Here is a 19,312-nt window from a genome sequence, read left to right on the forward strand (position 1 = left end):
GGATCATCCCTAAAAAAGAACTTAAAATATGAAAGAAATATAATTACATATTGCTGCTAAATTTCATCCTAACACAAATGACACTCATAAGTCTATGGTTCAAAGTTATCTCCCTTCACAACCCCCCTTGTCTAAAATTTGTCGTGATGAATTCTGCTATTTCATCTAACATTGGGTATTTCTTGTCTTACACATTTTGAAGCTGACCTTGATGGGAATAATCCAGATTTAGAAATAAGCTTTCAGTCATTTTACATTATTTTAACAGACATGAAAAATGATCCACACATTTCTCTGCTAACGTACCTCTAGCTTGATATGTATACAGATAGTTTTGTTGTTCCCAACACTAGCATTAGCACTGTTTTTCTGAAGAAAGCTGTTTCGACAGACAAGGATTTCTCGCAGCCACTTCAAAATCTCTGTGTAGTTAACCAGTTGTCTTTGTATCAACTTCTGAGATATGGAAAATAGTACCTGGGAACTGGAAAGAAATCAAACAAAACAAAATTCAGATATATGAACAGCTTCAGGATTTTTAATCTTTCGAAAGGGATATTTTAATAGAAAAGAATGACAGTCATTCAGATCCTGCAGATTTTACACAAGTTCATAAACAGAGTAAATCACCAGGCACCAATATATTTCATCAATATTCCTGAAATTAAAGAAGGCATCAGTTTCGTCATTATTCCATAACTCAAAAGACATTCCATAACTTAATACTTTCCAGGGATGCATTACAGAATTAAAACGAAAGTTCACTAAGATTTTCCATCATAAATCCAATTATGCGTTTCTATGGAAAATTTGAAGTTATTAAGAGAATTCCTTAAGTGATGAAACATTGGTGAAAGTGAAACTGGCCGGGGCCTGTATATATTTACTGAAGAAATAAATGCAGTAAAACTAGTGTAGTAAAAGATGATATATACCTTACGTCCCAGAATGTATTGATCGGGGATTCCGGGTTCCAGAGTTCGATATTCTCGGGCTGGTGAAGACAAAGCAGAGCCTGAAAACCAACCATAAATGAGTAAGTATCTACTGATCACTGAAAAGCTTAATCCAATTACACAGGCTATGTTTACAAGAATTTCACTGAATCGGATGTATCCAATTTTGTAGACAACAGCAGAGATATTAAAGAGAAATATGTTGTTTTTTTTGTTTTTTTTGTTTTGTTTTTTTATCAAAACCACCTATTTTACAGGAAAGGTATCTATTTTACAGGAAAGGTATCTAATTATGTGTCAAGGCAACAAAAATTCAGGCCTTTCCTCAAAAATTTTAATTTCCTCTGGAACGGCAGATGATTTGCTGTGTAACATCTAATATATACATGTATCATTAAACATACAATATAGAATTTTGATCACATCAGAGTATCAGGCTATTTACCACTACAGTATATATTAAATCATCGATTTTTAGGGTTGTCATGGTGCAGCGGTTAATTCAGCTTCAGATTTCTTGGGAATTTGAAGGAGGATCACAAATTCAATGTCAGGGAATGTTAGAAAACTGTTTTCCTTTGTTTCTATGTTACATATCTAAATTTATTAACAATATTCTTAACATTCCTAAGAAATATCCTTACCTCCATCGCCTCCTTGGAGACATCTGGCATCCATTGTTGGTGGACCAGCGATACAAGACCGTTCATCAGCTCTAGCGTACTGCTCTGTATTTCGTGACCGGGCTTACCCTGATTCTGGGAAAAAACTGGCATCATGTTGAAAGTATCAAAATAAGTTACATGGTCCTGGTTGGTGGAGCTTACAAGAAAACCAGGTCCACATCATCTTTAAATCGGTTTTTAAGCATTTTCAAGAGTATTCATTTAATGTACTCAATTTGTATGCATGAAACACTATATATATCTGTGTGCATGTCTCATGCCTTGATTGATAGTTCATACAAACTACAATTGGTGATCCCGAGCTGAGGTAGCTAGGGGAAAGAATAATAGAACCTTTCACCCCCTTGGGGGTGAGACAGGGGAATCTCAACCCGAGGGGAAGATTATTAAGTTGCCAAACACGAGGCTTGCCGAGTGTTTATTCTGGCATGCATTATGATGAATTGTTGACATGACGTCATTGTATTGTTTCTTCGACATCATACAATTGTTGTGAATGGAAAATAATCTGGACTATCCCCTCATCTGAACTCTTCCAAGTTTTCAGATTCCGTCAGACAAATTTTAATAGAATGATATCTATTCCTATTGACATTTGTTTATTTTTAAATATGCGAGAAAAATAATCGATCATACAAGTTTGTTCTCTGGACAGATATATCTCAAAGCCCTGTATAAGAGTTTGATTAACCAGAATTCAACTCAGAGAGACAAATATAAGATTTTATTATTCCAGTTCATACAGGGATAATGTTAAGCAACTCTTTAACTAGTAGTAAGAATTAATTCTGTAAATTGTCTAGATAATTATCTTCCTTGTTGACATATGTCTCCTGTATTTGAAGAATTATTGCCCTGTTGAGATACGACCCCCTTTATTTGAATACAGAATTATGTCGTCTATTGAGTTTTGACATATGACCCTTGTATTTGAATGCAGTATTATCTCCCCTGTTCAGTACAATCCATACATTTGAAGAATTATTGCCACTGTTGGGATACAACTCCCATGTATTTGAATATATAATTATCTCCCCTGGCAAGTGTCGACATATGACCCTTGTATTTGAATGCAGTATTATCTCCCCTGTTCAGTACAATCCATACATTTGAAGAATTATTGCCCTGTTGGGATACAACTCCCATGTATTTGAATATATAATTATCTCCCCTGGCAAGTGTCGACATATGACACTCGTATTTGAATGTATAATTATCTCCTCTGCTGAGATACAATCACTGTATATGACGAGTTATCTCCCCTGTTGACATATGACCCCGGTACATACGTGGAGCATGAGGTGAGGATCGGCATGAATCAGTCGGACAATCCACAACAAAAGACATCGACATGTCGTCACAGTCTCGTCTGTTGGCTTATTTAACTTGTACAGGGTCAATTTTGTAATGTTCTGCAAGACAAGAGACATTTTATATAATTTGAACTTACCTAAAAATCATATTAATTCATCTTTCCTTTAAAAGAATACGCCATTGTACATTATCCATTCTACACTTCAGGTCTATTTTAATGAATACTGTAAAATCATATTATTTTCATTATTGCAAGCTATCTTCTGGACAAATAAACTATTTTATCAGATATGAAACTTTTAGTTTCCAAAATATTATCACAAAATTACCATACTAAACTATGTTCATTTTATACTGTGTATTCTGCAGTAAGCTCAGGGAGCCAATACATAATCTCTAACTAAAGTATCAGGTGGGATTATGACAGGGCAATGAAATTGTATTGATTTTTGTTGGTATTTCTACTGCATTGTTATAGAGAGGGAGACTTATTACCAGGCGATGGCCTATTGTCAGATAAAACAGTGTAAGAGTTTATCTGACCTGAGAGTCTGACTTACATGTACATAAGGATGCAGAGTGGTGACTTTAGGTGCGGTGTGACTGGCCATTCCCTGGGTGACCTTGTTGAGCGTGTCGGTGAACATACTTCTCAACTCAGCAGCCTTACTGTAAATAATGTTGATGTTGGGCCACCAGGGCAAACGTGGCTGAAAATATAACATTTATACTGATATATTCCATACATGTATCAGAAATCAAGAATATTATTCCAATAATTCCAACAATGTTCAACAATAATTTTAAACTATCTAAAGATTATCAACAATACATTCCCATCAATCCAAAGGCATTTCAATAATGATTATTTCATAATCCAAACACATTTTTGTTTCAATATTAAACCAAACCAATTTCAAGAGTTTTTTATTTCAACATGACAAAAATATTTCAAGACTCTACATATACAAGTACTAAGGACAGGCAAGGTAATTCAGGTTGGAACTACAATATGTTTTTGTGACTATCTTTTCTCACTGGTTTGGGATGAGGTCTTATTATCTCATTTTGGGGGGAAAATGGTGAAATTTTAGAATTTTTTTCATGTAGTAAGCTGCAAATTTTGGGAATTTGGTATAAATAAGAATTGAGAATGGGGCCGATTAATGGCCCTAAAAAGCCCTGTTTTGGTATGAGACAAAACACACAGAATCCACTTTATGACATGTCAGAACATACATTTCTCTGAAATCATGGCTATAGTTGGTTCAAAGTTGTCAGGGTGTTTTTGTTCTTTCTAGCTATTAAACACTAACCATTGCATAAGACATTCATGAGTTGAAACATTGGTCAATATCACATGCCTGTTAGAGAGAACACTGGCCTATTGCATCATCATTTTTACCTTTTGATGCCCCTGGACTTTGGTAAGTGACCTTTAACTTCCTATATGTCTGTCATCTTTGACTACCCTATGACAGATTACTGACCTATGACATCTAGTGACAATTACATTCCAATGACCTTTGATATTTAATGACATAACATTGACCTTTGACATCCAATGACATGTCAGTGACCTTTGACACCTAATGACATGTCTGTGACCTTTGACACCTAATGACATGCTAGTGACCTCCCCTACTCCAGTTGCTCGACTCACCTGTGTGATGATACGGTGGAGAGCGTTGACTAGCACGCAGTGGTATACAGGAGGAGATAGCGGGTTCAGACAAACTTTCAACACGTCGTTATTGTGTGGAGTCACACGGAAACAGGACACAAAGCAGTCTATATATAGATCGAGGTCAAGGCCAATGCTGCTCTGACTGCGAGAGAATGGCTTACTGTTTGGAGGTGGGTTAAAAAGTAACGTCTGCATAAACAGAAAAGAATACATTTGATGGTCTTAAAAGGTGAATAATTCTAAGCTTAATTTCTGATGTAAAAAAAAGCATTTTAAATCAAAATCAATCACAAGGTAAATTTTAATTCAAGATAATCAAAACTTTACTGGTTAGAGGTAAGTATTTGTTCATATAACTGATCATTTTTCTAACAAAAAGTACTAACATAATCTGTATACTCATTATACTGTTTTCTTAAAAAACTGATATCAACTCTTATAAATATCCTCCTGAAGAGAGAAATCTAACCTTGAGGTCACTGATGACGGACTGTACGAGAGAGAAGAGGACGTTGAGTCGATCGTTGATGCTGATATACGTGGAGGCTTTACATAGCCGTACACAGGTCACTGCCGCACCTTCCGCCAACTGTTTACTACCGCCGTGGTGTGGCGAGATCGCTTTCTTTACATCGTCTATGAATTGTTTCTGGATTAATAATCATTTAGAAACCTAGTAAAAATATATCAACACTATATTGTTCTCATATTTCTCCTGCTATCAGCCACGAAGAATGCAAGCTACAATAGATACAGGTAGGTATTACACCAGGTATTTCTTTTTCTGAATAATTTGAAAAATATGGTTCAAAGAAATTTCTGATATACACTTCACACATATAATTACATACATGAAAATTGTCCAATTGACAAAAGAGAATCCCTTGAAAGAGTCTAAAGAAATCTTAACTGTAGATGACAGTGTGTTACCTTTTTCACATGTTGAGGAGAACAGGGTGCTCCAGCATCCGCATTGTTAATTTCCTCCAAAATTTTCTGTAAAAGAGGATAATTTTATTTCATACAGGTGCAACAAGACTTAGAAATGGTTCATCAATACACCTACAGTCAAGTCTTGCCTAAATGTCACCGGTGTTACTAGCAAAATCCTATAAATTAAAATCACCTTATGACAAAAAACTTCCAATAATGATCACCTGTTCAAATGCCCATAAAAGGCTATCTGTCTATAAAGGTAATTCTGCTCCTTTAGTGAGTGACCTTTTTAGACAGATTTTTGTATATCGTTGTCATTTTCCAAACTATTTTTTGTCCATACCTCACCGCCTTAAAATATGGAGTCAGTTTTTCAGAAACATGCAATTCAATCATACTGGCCTAATTAAGTCTTCATGAGGTAATTACACAATGTATTTTCACTGGCCTCACTTAGTCTTTACAAGTTACACACAATTTATTCATACTGGCCTCACTTAGTCTTTACAAGTTACACACACAATTTATACATACTGGCCTCACTTAGTCTTTACAAGTTACACACACAATTTTATACTGACTTCACCTACAGAGGATCAGAAGTTATTTCAACTGGGGGTCAATACAACATAAAAAAACACCAAATATATGGCCTAAAGAGGTCATTCAAACTACAAAAGGTCAACATGGGGTCGCTTTAGGGTCAGTACTTACAGGGCAAAGAACAAGTAGCATCATCTGTAGGGGCCAGTTGGCCGCCGCTTTCTTCTTTGAACTCTCCATACAAGTGTTGAAATGTTCAAACAGTTTGTCACAACAGTCTGGAATACAAGGTATAAATGTATAACACACCTTACTGGTGCCAATAGATTTCATATTCCTTTAATTATTGCAGTAAAATATGTACCGAAGGGGAGGACTCTCCGTTTGTCAAACAGGGACCATCAAAAGAAGAGATTGAATCCATACAGTATCATATTATAGGCTGAATTTTCTCCCAACACCAACAAGCATAGAGTTCCTGTTTTTCCTGGAGTTCTCAAGTGGGATATGTATTTACTGGAATAGCACTCTTAAAGAGAATTTTAAACTATCTTTTCCCATCTACATTTACGCTACATAAGATATTAGAATGAGTTTTATTATAATTCACCATCAGATATATACAGTATTTATCCTCAAGTCCCCTGGTGTATAAGTGAAGTACAGTATTTATCCTCAAAATAAGCCCCCTCCCTAGTATTAAAATCAAGTGTTATATTTATCCTCAAATAAGCCCCCTCCCTAGTGTTAAAATCAAGTGTTATATTTATCCTCAAATAAGCCCCCTCCCTAGTGTTAAAATCAAAAATGAAGAAGAGGTTTATTTGTGGATAAATACTGTATTATATGTATTTAACAGTAATCAACTGCATTAATAACAGAACTTTTACACACAGATTTCCTTACAAGGAAATTGTGATATCTGAACTTTTCCTTGTCTCACTGGGCGATCTTAAACAAAATTACATATGGAAAATGTATCTGGTTGTAAAATAGCTCCATTAAATTGTGTATGCTTGCTTGCCAGGTATGTTTGCTAAGTGTATTTTGCTTGCTGGGTGCCATTTTTCAGAACAATTATGTTAATTGATTTGGACAAGGATACAACTGTGACATTACAGAACAGCCCATGATCTCAGCCTCCTGAGAAATATAAACCACCCCAGTGTCAGGATTAAATCAAACACCTTAGATCCTCACCTGAGGTTTCCATAGGTACCTATGTTTAATACTATTTACCTTGTAAATCTTCATTTGGTTTCTTCTGTAGATCTGTGAATTCTTCTGGGTAATTATCCATCCAATTCCAGATTGCCTACAATTTATTTTATCGATAGATTATTAAGTGTGTAGAGCTAAAAAAAGATTGAAATAAAATCATCGAAAAGTCAAATGTTTTGATCATATTTAATGTAACTCAAAATGAATAACTGTGGCCTAGCTAGCTGAACACAAAATAAGTAACATAAAAGATTTTACTTTCTAATCACAAAACAGAAAATTTTCTAACACAAGTTACAGAAATTGCTTGAACAAATTCATGATCCTATGGAAAACAGGTGGTAGAGTATATATTTACATAAGTTATGAGGGACATGCCACAGACAGCAGTTATTGTTTTAATTGAAATTTGATTAATCAGGACGTGAACGATCACAAATGCTCTACTTTTATAGCCTTCAATACTGACCTTCTCTAGGTTGGAAGCCAGAGTCATAATGACCTGTTTGGACTTGAGTAACTTGAACTTGGACACAACCTCTGAAAATTTATCACAATATGAACAGCTTTAAAGACCAAAATGGCTGATATACAGATTTAAAGAAAGAAACAGAGCTTTGAAATGTTTTATTATGATTTTTCTCTTGTCTTATATTCAAAATATGTTCAATAAAAAAAAAAAAAATATTTTCCTTTTTTTTTTTTAAATTTAATATAAATGCATATCTCAGTGCATGTAGGTATATTGCTGCTCAAGAAAAAATACACAGAAAAAACACTGTCCTACTTCATATTAGCAACATGATGAATATGTTTTCAGTTGATGGAAACATTTTTGAACACCTGTTCCATAGTAGTAATTCACAATTATCAAATATCTAAGTTACCTGTGTTGAAATTTTTCATTATTTTCAATAATTCTTCAGACATGTTACAATTTTCAAGAAATGTAACTGAAGTATGGATAGTAAAATGAAAGAGGCCTACTGACCAATGATGAGTTTGATGAGTCTGTGGATGTCAACGTTGATGTGTTGAATAAGTTCAAGGTCGGAAAGGTCAGACTGGTCATCACTACAGCCGGACAAGGTCATTAACCTGGAAGATGACAATACAACAATATCACCAACAGTAGATCATCATTACCTATGCCCTTTAATATCATGTAGGTAGTGGATGATCATAGGTATAACTTGCTAGGTCGAAATGAAAAACTGAACGGACTTGGCCTGGAATCGTACATCAGAATATATATTCTTCACTGTTCAGATATAACAGTTATATTTACCACATTTATGAAGCTATAAGCCAATGTCTGGCAATAAGCCCAACAATATCTATGATTGCTCACGCAGTTGGGCTAAACGTAAAACTCATGAAATTAATTCAAAGTCCTGAAATAAGCTAAACCCATCCTTTGATTCAAACAATTTTGTGTTGACCAACTGGGCTCATTTCGGGATACATGCAGTCAGGGCTTTTTCCATGTCTTTTTGGGACAAGTAATGGGTCCCGTTCCATATCAAAATTTCATACTTAAGCCAAATTCCAATAATTTGAAGTTTACTCCTGAACATTTCCTTCTCAATTCTTAAGTTTTATTCCAAAAATGAGGCAACAATGCCCCATTTCAAATAAGTGAGAAAAAGCCCCGTTAGTAACACTTTTATGAATCCTAATTAAAATAAGTCTCCTGCTTATAGAAATCAATTTACAATTTCTAGCTGTACATTCCCCCTTTAAAAAAAAAAGAAAGCGGAAAGGGGGAAGAGTGGGCTGAACTGGAAGTATTTCATCTGTAAGTCCTTGCAGATTATATCGGTGCTGGGCTTATTTACGTGAGGGGCTTATTTGCAGTAAAATACTGAAAAAAGGTTCCGGTTATATTGATATACTTACTTGGCTGATATCCTATTGAAGACAGCTGTGAAGTTGTTCAAGCTTAAAGCAAACAGCACCTTTGATGCTAAAATCTTGAGGTTTGAAACCAGGGTATTTTCATTCTGTTGGTTGAGGAACTTTAAATAAAGAAAAAAACAGAGAATACATTAAATTTAGGAATATTTTGTTAAAATGTGCAAATATTCCCATTTACTTCCTTCATCTCTGAAGCAGGAGATTTTCTCGACAATCCCAATATCAAAGTGTAAATGATTATAAATTAGTTTAAAATTGAAATTTAGATTGTAATAAATAATTATTTGATACATCTATATTTTCCTTGGGATTAATTATAATCTCTAAGTAAAAGCAACTTTCTGATCAAGAACCCCTGAACAATTAAACAAATTCATCAGATACAAATCCACTTGTGTTAGAACTTATCTGAATATCAAATGCAATGAAACTGATTGAGTACATGACTAATTGTTAGAAACTAGTACATATTCTATTTATAGTAACTGTGACCTCATTTTTACACCAGGATGAGGTTATACAATTTTGTATAAACATTTAATAACAGGCATGTGAAGCTTTATGACAATCTCACAAAACAGAACGCCAGAGTGATGTTGTTGAAATTCTATCTATAGTAACTGTGACCTAATTTTTTAACTACTGTAAATCACTTAGATTTCAGAATTCTTTATTTCACGAACATATCCTTCTTCTGAAATAATTGTGAATACATGATTTCATGAAAGCTCATCTATAAATGGACTCTGTAAGACTTCTATATCAGTAACAGATAGCTTGGCCACCATCCTAAGGTGTTGTTCTCGTACAATAATCGTGAAGGATTTGAATTTGCAACTAATTCTCTACTCACATGTTCACGCGAAAATAAATTTGTATAAAAAAATCCAAATTCTTATAAAATGTTCACTTTTTTCTATATGCACAAATTAAAACAACCTTCAAAAAGTATAAGAGGCTCTAGTATGGAGTCAGTAATAGAGGAGCATGGAAGGATAGCCAGCTGCAATGTATTAATCATTCATTTCGGGGCATAAAATGTTATTAAAAAAAATTCTCAAATCTATTTAGTAAAACAAATTCATTTATGGCAGCAAAATGTCATTCTTTAAAAAAATTAACACCATTTTACGAAATATAAAGATAGTATACAAATTAGACATAGGAATCTTACCTTACAGATCTCGGGCAGTAATAGTTTAACATAGATAGCTTCGTCCAGTCGTGATGTGTCTTTCGGTTGCTGGAAAGAACAATAATAGCTTAAATATTAAGCATCATTGGTGTGATATTTCATGTCATGTGAGCTTAAGAATAACAAAATATTTTAATAAGACTATGCTGCTGCTAATCATTCAACCATTGTATATAAAAAAAATTTATGTATATATTTATGTAGTTACAGCTACTATAAGTAAACAAGTGATAACTCTGCCCCTGTCTCAATGACTCTTAACACGACACTTACTGAAGTGAGCACTTTCTCCGTCTCAATGACTCTTAACACGACACTTACTGAAGTGAGCACTTTCTCTGTCTCAATGACTCTTAACACGACACTTACTGAAGTGAGCACTTTCTCCGTCTCAATGACTAACACGACATTTACTGAAGTGAGCACTTTCTCCGTCTCAATGACTCTTAACACGACATTTACTGAAGTGAGCACTTTCTCCGTCTCAATGACTCTTAACACGACACTTACTGAAGTGAGCACTTTCTCCGTCTCAATGACTAACACGACACTTACTGAAGTGAGCACTTTCTCCGTCTCAATGACTCTTAACACGACACTTACTGAAGTGAGCACTTTCTCCGTCTTAATGACTCTTAACACGACACTTACTGAAGTGAGCACTTTCTCCGTCTCAATGACTAACACGACACTTACTGAAGTGAGCACTTTCTCCAGAGTATCAAGGATGATGAGTTGAGATTCATAGTAGTTTCGTTCCGCCTCAGGGCCATGAATACGCTATAAATAAAACATTTGTCTAATTCTATTTTCATTTATTACAAAGAATTGGAATGCAAAGTCAAAAATTAAAAAAAAAATATGACAACAAATTATGAACAGATTTTAAATTATGAATATTCAGGCTTTTTTAGTCTCGGTGAAGAGGTTCTTGTCAAACACATATATCATCACCTATAGCCATTAGGGTTTTAGAGAAGGCCGACATATAGTCTTGGCCACTATCTAAGCCTGAACAATTAGATTTTTTAAGGAGATCTAAAACACATATGTACAACCATCATGAATTAATGTTGTAATTTCTCTAGCATATAAATTTTTTTCAGATTAAATTTTTGAATTAAATTTTGTATCAGAATTTTTCATTATAAATATGTTATTATGAAATAAACACTCAAGCACATATATATATATATACATAGTAGCTATAGTGAGCCTATGATAGAAAATAATCAAAAATTAAAAAAAAAAATTAATTGATTTAACCAATCATCATTGACGATTTCAAGAAAGCATTTAATCGAAAATTTCTGAAAGACTTTTTAAATCTTTGGCTTCATATATAATTGTAATGTTAATAAACTAAAAAGTAGTTGATGTTATATCTTACCCATATATTCATTGGTCATTTACAAGCAATGAAGGAGATTTAAATATATAAACTGTTAAGTGTTTTGTGTTCATGTCCCGTATTAAAAATATTGATAACAAAGGCTAAGATGTGTAATTAATTACTTGAGATGTACATCTATTTTCTACAAAAGGGTAATTCTGTGCCAATTTTGGAAAAGCGATTATAATCAATAAAGTAAAACAGATTCTGATCACTAGTTAGGCTAAGAAAATATGTTGCCTCCTGTTTCTGTTACTGATATTAATTTTTGTGTCCATTCTAGTAATCTTGTTGATCTTAGACCAATTTTTGAAGAAATAAAATTATAATCATTTATCATAAAACAAATTGAAATTATTTTCTTCTTTATTGCCATACTTTTACTAGCAAGTCTAATTTTTTCAAATATGTGTGACCTTGTTACAACTATTGAAATGAGATAATGCATACTCGGCTATTCATGAATTTGGTTTGGTTTGTTTTTGTTTAACGTCCTATTAACAGGGTCATTTAAGGACATGCCAGGTTTTGGAGGTGGAGGAAAGCCAGAGTACCCAGAGAAAAACCACCGGCCTACAGTCAGTGCCTGGCAACTGCCCCACGTAGGTTTCAAACTCGCTACCCAGAGGTGGAGGCCTAGTGATAAAGTGTCGGGACACCTTAACCACTCGGCCACTGCTGCCCCTATTCATGGAATGGTTTTTTACAAGTTTGAAGCATGAGAATCAATAATTCATTATCACTATTTATGACGGGACATAAATGATTGCAAATTAAATCCATCATCAATTATAAGTTTTAATCAAAAATTGAATTTAATACAGTTGATTGATAAAAAATGGACTGTGTGTTTAACTACTGAACAATGAATATATATTCTCATTTGCAGTCATATAACATTTTTTTTTTATTATCACTTATAAATCAAAGATACTATATCACCGACAACAGTTATTACGATCAATTGAAAATAACAATCAAACAACAATAGGCTGTTTCATTTTCTTATACAACACCAGAAGTTTCATACTTTGTGTTATCTACCACCCTCCAAAAGTTTGAGCTTTTAATTCTATTTTCTAAAATGCATAGATATTGAATTGCATCCCTAAAGAAACTGCATCACCAATCTACTCTACACAGTTCTTGTGGAAGTTACTGTACTTTTATTGACGAATTTTTTTCTTTTCTGAATTATTATCCCCAGTATTTGGCCAATCAAAAGCGATGTTACAAACGGAGACAATATTTCTTACTTTATGGGCCAATAATGAAGATTTTTAAGCTGAAGAAAATGTTTGCTACAAGCAAGATTATGTTATTACTTTATATCGGTCATTACTTACCGTGCTAGACACTGAACCTAGTGTCTTGGTCAGTCCGTTGATGACCTCTCGGAACTTGTGCCGGCTTACGTTTATCAAACATTCCTTGTTCTGTTCGACATTTTGCATGGACTGTGTGGAGTGTAGTCCAGTTTTAATAGGAAGCTATTAATAGAAAAAAAACGAGCATAATAAATAACCAATGTATGGATGGTCGGGTGGCACAGTGGTAAAACACTTGCGTTTCACTATAGGCAGCTGGCGTTCAATTCCCTGATCGGCCCTGAAAACGCATAAGGGTCACCTGCCTGACCACAACATAATTAACATGGCATTGCGTCTTGTAATACAGTTTCCTCTCACAGTAAGCCCCTTAACAAGAGTGATTAATATGGTTTATTTATAGAGGAAGCTACATGACTAGCTATGTAATATAGAATTTATTAAACAAGATCAATAATTTCATATGCCATTCGCCTCAATTAAGGTTAATTAAGAAATAATTAACGATGAATCGTGTATTGTTGCAGGATATACGAGGACGAGGATATTTTGCAATTATATTAATAACGAAGGCCACAGGCCTGAGTTATTAATTAAAATTGCAAAATATCCGAGTCCGAGTTGTATATCCTGCAACAATATACACGAGTTAAAGTTGATTATTTCTATTCTACCATGTACTGTTTAGTTCTGAGATCTACGTATACATCTTTCTAATAGAAAAACAGCAAAGAAACCCCGGGAAAACCTTGCAATTTATTTTTTGAGTATTGCATTATTTTGTTGATAAAATATACATTTCTTTACAAGCATTACAGTACTACAATCAAGAAAATCTATCATATGGCATTGATTTTGAAAATTAAAAAAAAAGGGATGAAAAAAAAAGGGGGGGGGGGGGGGGGGCCTTCGTAGGATTAAACTCGCGTTGTGATAAAATGTTAGGAGAGACTAACCCATTAGCCCACTCGGCTACAGTAACCATATTATCATTGGGTGAATATTAGATACATAACATTGCAACAGCCGTGACTCATGAGCGTGTATTATTTGACATGAGCGTGTATATTTTTTAAAGAAAAATTCGTTTTACAGTCTAATTTGCTTTATTTGATTTGTTCAGAAATATTAAGGAATTTCTCAAAATTTCAGTATGACTTTTAGTCTTTTGAGGGTTTTTTTTCAGTTAAAAAAATGAAGGAATATTCCACTAAAATGTACACTTTAGATAATTAAATATAATTATAATTATCTTAGTGTAAAATACAAATTTAGAGAAATTAAAATGAAAGCAGTCCCATGTATGTACATGTATATACTGTAACAAGGTAACTACAATAAAAAAATATTAACATATTGATAAAGACAATAATCAAAAATATTCAAAATCATATTTTTCATTATTTTCCATTTTTAAACAACAGACTTTATACTTGAGGTATTTCCTTGTTTTTCCATCTACATCTAATCAACACATAACTGTAGATCAAACATTAGTTGGTTTTAACTTCCGGTTTTTGGTGGGACTTATTATAGTGATAGTTTTAATTATCCAGTTATTGCAATATTATTTACTGGAAAAAGAATATATTAAGTGGGATATACAGTATATATATACTGTATATATGCAAAATACACCTTTCTTTTTCTGAAGCATAAGACTTTAACATTGATAAAACATGTAGTGTATCGTTGAAAGACAAATGCAATTCATTCAGACTTTTCCATATTTGGTTAAGTTTATTATGTTTATAACGTCCTATTAACAGCCAGGGTCATTTACGGACATGCCAGGCTTTAAAAATTGGAAGTGGAGCAAAGCCGGAGTAGCTGGAAAAACCACTGGCCTACAGTCAGTACCAGGCAATTGCCCCACGTGGGTTTCGAACTAGCGACCCAGAGGGTGGAGGTCAAGTGATAAAGTGTTGGGACACCTTAACCACTCGGCCACCACGGCCCCTTCTTTATATATATATATGTCGTTATTACTACTTGACAATTATATATATATATTTATATATATATATAATTGTCAAGTAGTAATAACGACAGTACAGATAAGTAAATTGTCAAATTTTATATATATACACCATATGAATGCTTAGGTATTTCCTGAAAAAAATAATTTAATCCGTTGATGTAGTCATTTTTTCATATCTCATCATATCCTGACCAGCATTTAAGCATGCGTACCATTAGGCCTGTCTCATTTGAAACACTATGACACAGTGCTTCCTTGTTTGACTAATGTATAATATAAATAACTTCAATTTTACCTCCAAATATAAAAGTGACAGTTCATATACATGGACAAGCATTATAATTGTCCAAGAATAAATTTGCTGATGATTTGAAGCTGAATTCAATACAGTATGCCTAATCTTGGTCTTGGCTTAGAGCTAACTATGAAAAGGGGAAAAAATCTGAAAAAAAAGAAAGAATATTCAGTATTTTTTAAGTAGATGCATAAATTAAATATTGTGTTTCATATTTTAATATGCAACTAATGAAACCTGCATAAATATGTTGTTTGTCACAAAATAACTCAAAAATATCTGCTGTCTAACAATTTTGCATTATGATAAACATATGTATTCAGATCAGCTCCGATGACAAGAGACAGAAATTATGCAAATGATAGTTTCCTTGACATAGTCTGCATAGACCACTTGATTATCAATAAAGCTAAAATTTCCAAAAAATAAAACTAATACTGTTTTAATATTTTGAGAATTAAGGATGATTCCAGACAACTGAGCTGGCTGACATATTGATGATGTTTGTAACCATGACAATATTGAGCTGCAGCATCTGTGTGGTAGACTCAGCATCCGTACCAGTGTTTCGAGTCTTTTGACAAAAACATCATTATCATAATGACCGATATTTGTACTGGCTACGAAAATGAAAAATTGGCTTTTAAAATATCCGCCGAGAACTGATTGTTCATGCATAAAAACATAGGCAATAATACACACGATGAAGTGTAGTTTGTGGGCGGTAGAGCGTGGACACAATATAAACATCACAGTTACCCATTGATAAGTTTGACCTACTGGAAGTACAGAGCTAACTGGCTCACACCCACGCATCTCGTACAGGCCTTCCCCTACAATGTCATGGTTCTACGGCAATGATCATAAAAATCGTACATCCTAACCTCATAAATGGACACTGGCGATCACAAGTAATGTCTAACTAACTAGTTACGTGTCGAAAAAATGTGACAAACAATGTAGTTTTACCACGTGACCGCGTCGAAGGTAAATGACATTCATTCATAAATTTCACAGGATAGGCTCGCGATGCAGCTGGCCGCTTCGAGCTCAGTTCTCGTGTTTGTCTTTCGAAATATAGTCTGCCAATCTTACCTGTGCGTCGAACCTGTTAATGAGGGACTGCACCCATTCTCCGGGTTTCTGGGTCGCCATCATCAAGACGAATATATCGCAACTAACCCTCCGAAAGACCTGCGACCGCCATGTTCTCTGTGTTATTATTATCGACGCATGCGTAGTGCTAACTGGGAATTAACCATATATGGTAAAGCCTCACATCAATGACATCACTTCCAATTTGATAAATTTTCATAATATTTTTTTTCTGCGTGGGAACAGCACAGGTTACGAAATTGTAGATAATGAAACAATAATAAAACAATAAGATACTTGTCAATCATTATGCACTGAGAAGTTTTGGTGAAAACACGGACTTAGATTGGTGATAAAATGAAAACTTTTATTCAAGCATGATATTTGCGACGAGAATAATTTTTTTGAACTAGATATCATTATGGAAATGTATATGTATATATACCATTAACATATTTTTAGCAGGGTAACAAGCCTGGTTCAATAGCACTAGTCTTTAATATATTCGTACCTTTAGCTTATGATGTGGACGATATACAAACTATATAATATATTTAGTACATTCATTATCTTACGGCCGATCAGTTTGAAAAAAAAAATACAAAATACAAAATGGCGTACATAGCATACAGAAGTGAGATACATACATGTAGTAAGCATCATTCGATATTTTCTGCCACAGCATGTTAACAAATTCATCATCATCATCATCGTCGTCGTCGGCGGCGGCGGCGGCAATCATGTATCCTCGACTTATTTTTAAATGCGTACATCGTTACAACTTCGTATGGTTTAAATTGTTTTTATTTGCTTCTACAATGTCTTTCTCTAACTTATTCAGTTATCTTATAGATGGCTAATATCAGAAACATTTTAAGATAAATTTCTTCCCTAATTCTGAGTGTCTAGGGCATGTAGATAGAATGTGAAATTTATCTTTAATCTCATTTTGGTCAGTTATCACGGCATCTTTGATTTCGGCGATTTTTTTCTCCTTAGAGCTATTTCAGCTCACATATTTGCAGAGATCAATTCAATTCATTTATTACTTTAAACCTTACGGTTTATCAGTAGTGCATATATATACCGTGCAGACATTACAAATAACATACAATACAAATACAAAGTACATTGTAACTCACAAGCTCACACAAACCACACATACACGATCGCTTCGCTAGTGTAGAGATCGTTCTATTACATTAAACAATTAAACGGCATTTAACCGTCTTTTTTAACCGATAGAAATATATTTGCTTAAATTACATAAATCTTTATTATTTTCCGTCGTTAAAAGTTGTATAAATTTGGCCATACTAGGTTTTTTTATGGTAATATAGTTTGATAAAATGCTTTCTAATATCTATAAAATGATTACATTTGATGATAAAATGATACTCGTCCTCAATATCACCGCTGTCACAATATGTACAAATTCTATTATTTCTTTCAATATTTCTATATCTTCCAGATTCTATATACAACTTATGCGATGATAATCTAATTTTTGCGATTTCCTTTATAGTTTGTTGGTTTGGTTTGGTTTGGTTTATTTTGTTTAACGTCCTATTAACAGCTAAGGTCATTTAAGGACGGCCTCCCGTGCGTGCGACATGCATGCGTGTGGTGAGTGCGTATGCGTGTTTTGGGAGGCTGCGGTATGTTCGTGTTAAGTCTCCTTGTGATAGGCCGGAACTTTTGCCGATTTATAGTGCTACCTCACTGAAGCATACTGCCGAAGACACCCAGCAGCACACCCCACCCGGTCACATTATACTGACAACGGGCGAACCAGTCGTCCCACTCCTACTATGCTGAGCGCTAAGCAAGGAGCAGCAACTACCATTTTTAAAGACTCTGGTATGTCTCGGCTAGGGGACAGGGCCCAAAGCCTTCCTCACAGGGGCGAACGCTCAACTAAAGGCCAAAAGTGAGGCATTTTCAAGGGAGACATTAGGAAGAAGAAAGTTGTTCAGAAAGAAGAGAAAAGATAATATCCCAAATTTAGTCGCCTCTTACGATCATGCAATGGGGGCAGCAGGTACAATTCTTACGTCCTACCTGCAGGGCAGCATTTGTTGGCCAATGGGTTTTGTTAAGTACTGCTTAAGATGGAAATTTCCACAAATATATTTGTACAAAGAACACTTAGACGATGAATTTATTAACTCCATACAATGTTGTTGAAAATTATCACGTATTATAGATTTAATAATACTTAATATATTCGTTTCTTTACCGCTGGGTTCAATCTCCCATAAGTATCCTAAACCTAATCTAAATAATTCATTTCTTATACTATCGGTCCACTCACTGCCTCTTTGAATCATTTCTTCATAACACGCTTTCAAAATACAATTGTCTGAAGATTTAAGTTTAAGCCAATATTTGAAAATTTTAAATTTTCGAATTATTTGTAAAGGTAGTTTTCCAAGTTCTTGATATATCATTACATCTGGAGTACTTCTCTTAACCCCTAAAATTCCCTTACAAAACCCTAAATGTAATTTTTCCACACCGGGTGCTTTATGAAATCCCCATACCTCTGATCCATAATTCAATATACTACCCACAAAAGTGTCAAAAATACTTAATTGGGTTTCAACGTTAAAATATTTTCTTTTACAAATATTTGATACAGCAAACAATGCCTTTCTTCCTTGTTCCGCTATTTTTTCTTGTGTTATCCAGAATTTTCCATTAAATTTCATCAAAATTCCTAGATAACTAAAACTATTTACATTTTCTAGTAAGCAACCATTGTA

At 34.1% G+C, this 19,312-nt stretch overlaps 1 protein-coding gene across 1 annotated transcript in view; it reads right to left on the reverse strand.

Annotated features, from left to right (window-relative positions):
- LOC117332753 (neurofibromin-like) overlaps positions 1-16,677 on the reverse strand; it is an 85,357-nt gene extending 68,680 nt beyond the window's left edge. The window contains exons 1-17 of the mRNA XM_033891781.1: positions 16,548-16,677; positions 13,195-13,338; positions 11,152-11,235; positions 10,435-10,503; positions 9,243-9,361; positions 8,335-8,441; positions 7,813-7,883; positions 7,362-7,437; positions 6,294-6,400; positions 5,574-5,639; positions 5,113-5,292; positions 4,620-4,832; positions 3,517-3,666; positions 2,932-3,054; positions 1,601-1,714; positions 936-1,015; positions 307-484 (exon numbers count right to left, since the gene is read on the reverse strand). Coding sequence (XP_033747672.1) covers positions 307-484; positions 936-1,015; positions 1,601-1,714; positions 2,932-3,054; positions 3,517-3,666; positions 4,620-4,832; positions 5,113-5,292; positions 5,574-5,639; positions 6,294-6,400; positions 7,362-7,437; positions 7,813-7,883; positions 8,335-8,441; positions 9,243-9,361; positions 10,435-10,503; positions 11,152-11,235; positions 13,195-13,338; positions 16,548-16,610 — 1,944 coding nt within the window. The 5' untranslated portion in view covers positions 16,611-16,677. The remainder of the gene's footprint in view (positions 1-306; positions 485-935; positions 1,016-1,600; positions 1,715-2,931; positions 3,055-3,516; positions 3,667-4,619; positions 4,833-5,112; positions 5,293-5,573; positions 5,640-6,293; positions 6,401-7,361; positions 7,438-7,812; positions 7,884-8,334; positions 8,442-9,242; positions 9,362-10,434; positions 10,504-11,151; positions 11,236-13,194; positions 13,339-16,547) is intronic.
- Positions 16,678-19,312: the final 2,635 nt, after the last annotated feature.

The sequence above is a fragment of the Pecten maximus genome, chromosome 8 (assembly GCF_902652985.1).
Source record: "Pecten maximus chromosome 8, xPecMax1.1, whole genome shotgun sequence".
Taxonomy (NCBI): Eukaryota; Metazoa; Mollusca; class Bivalvia; order Pectinida; family Pectinidae; genus Pecten; species Pecten maximus.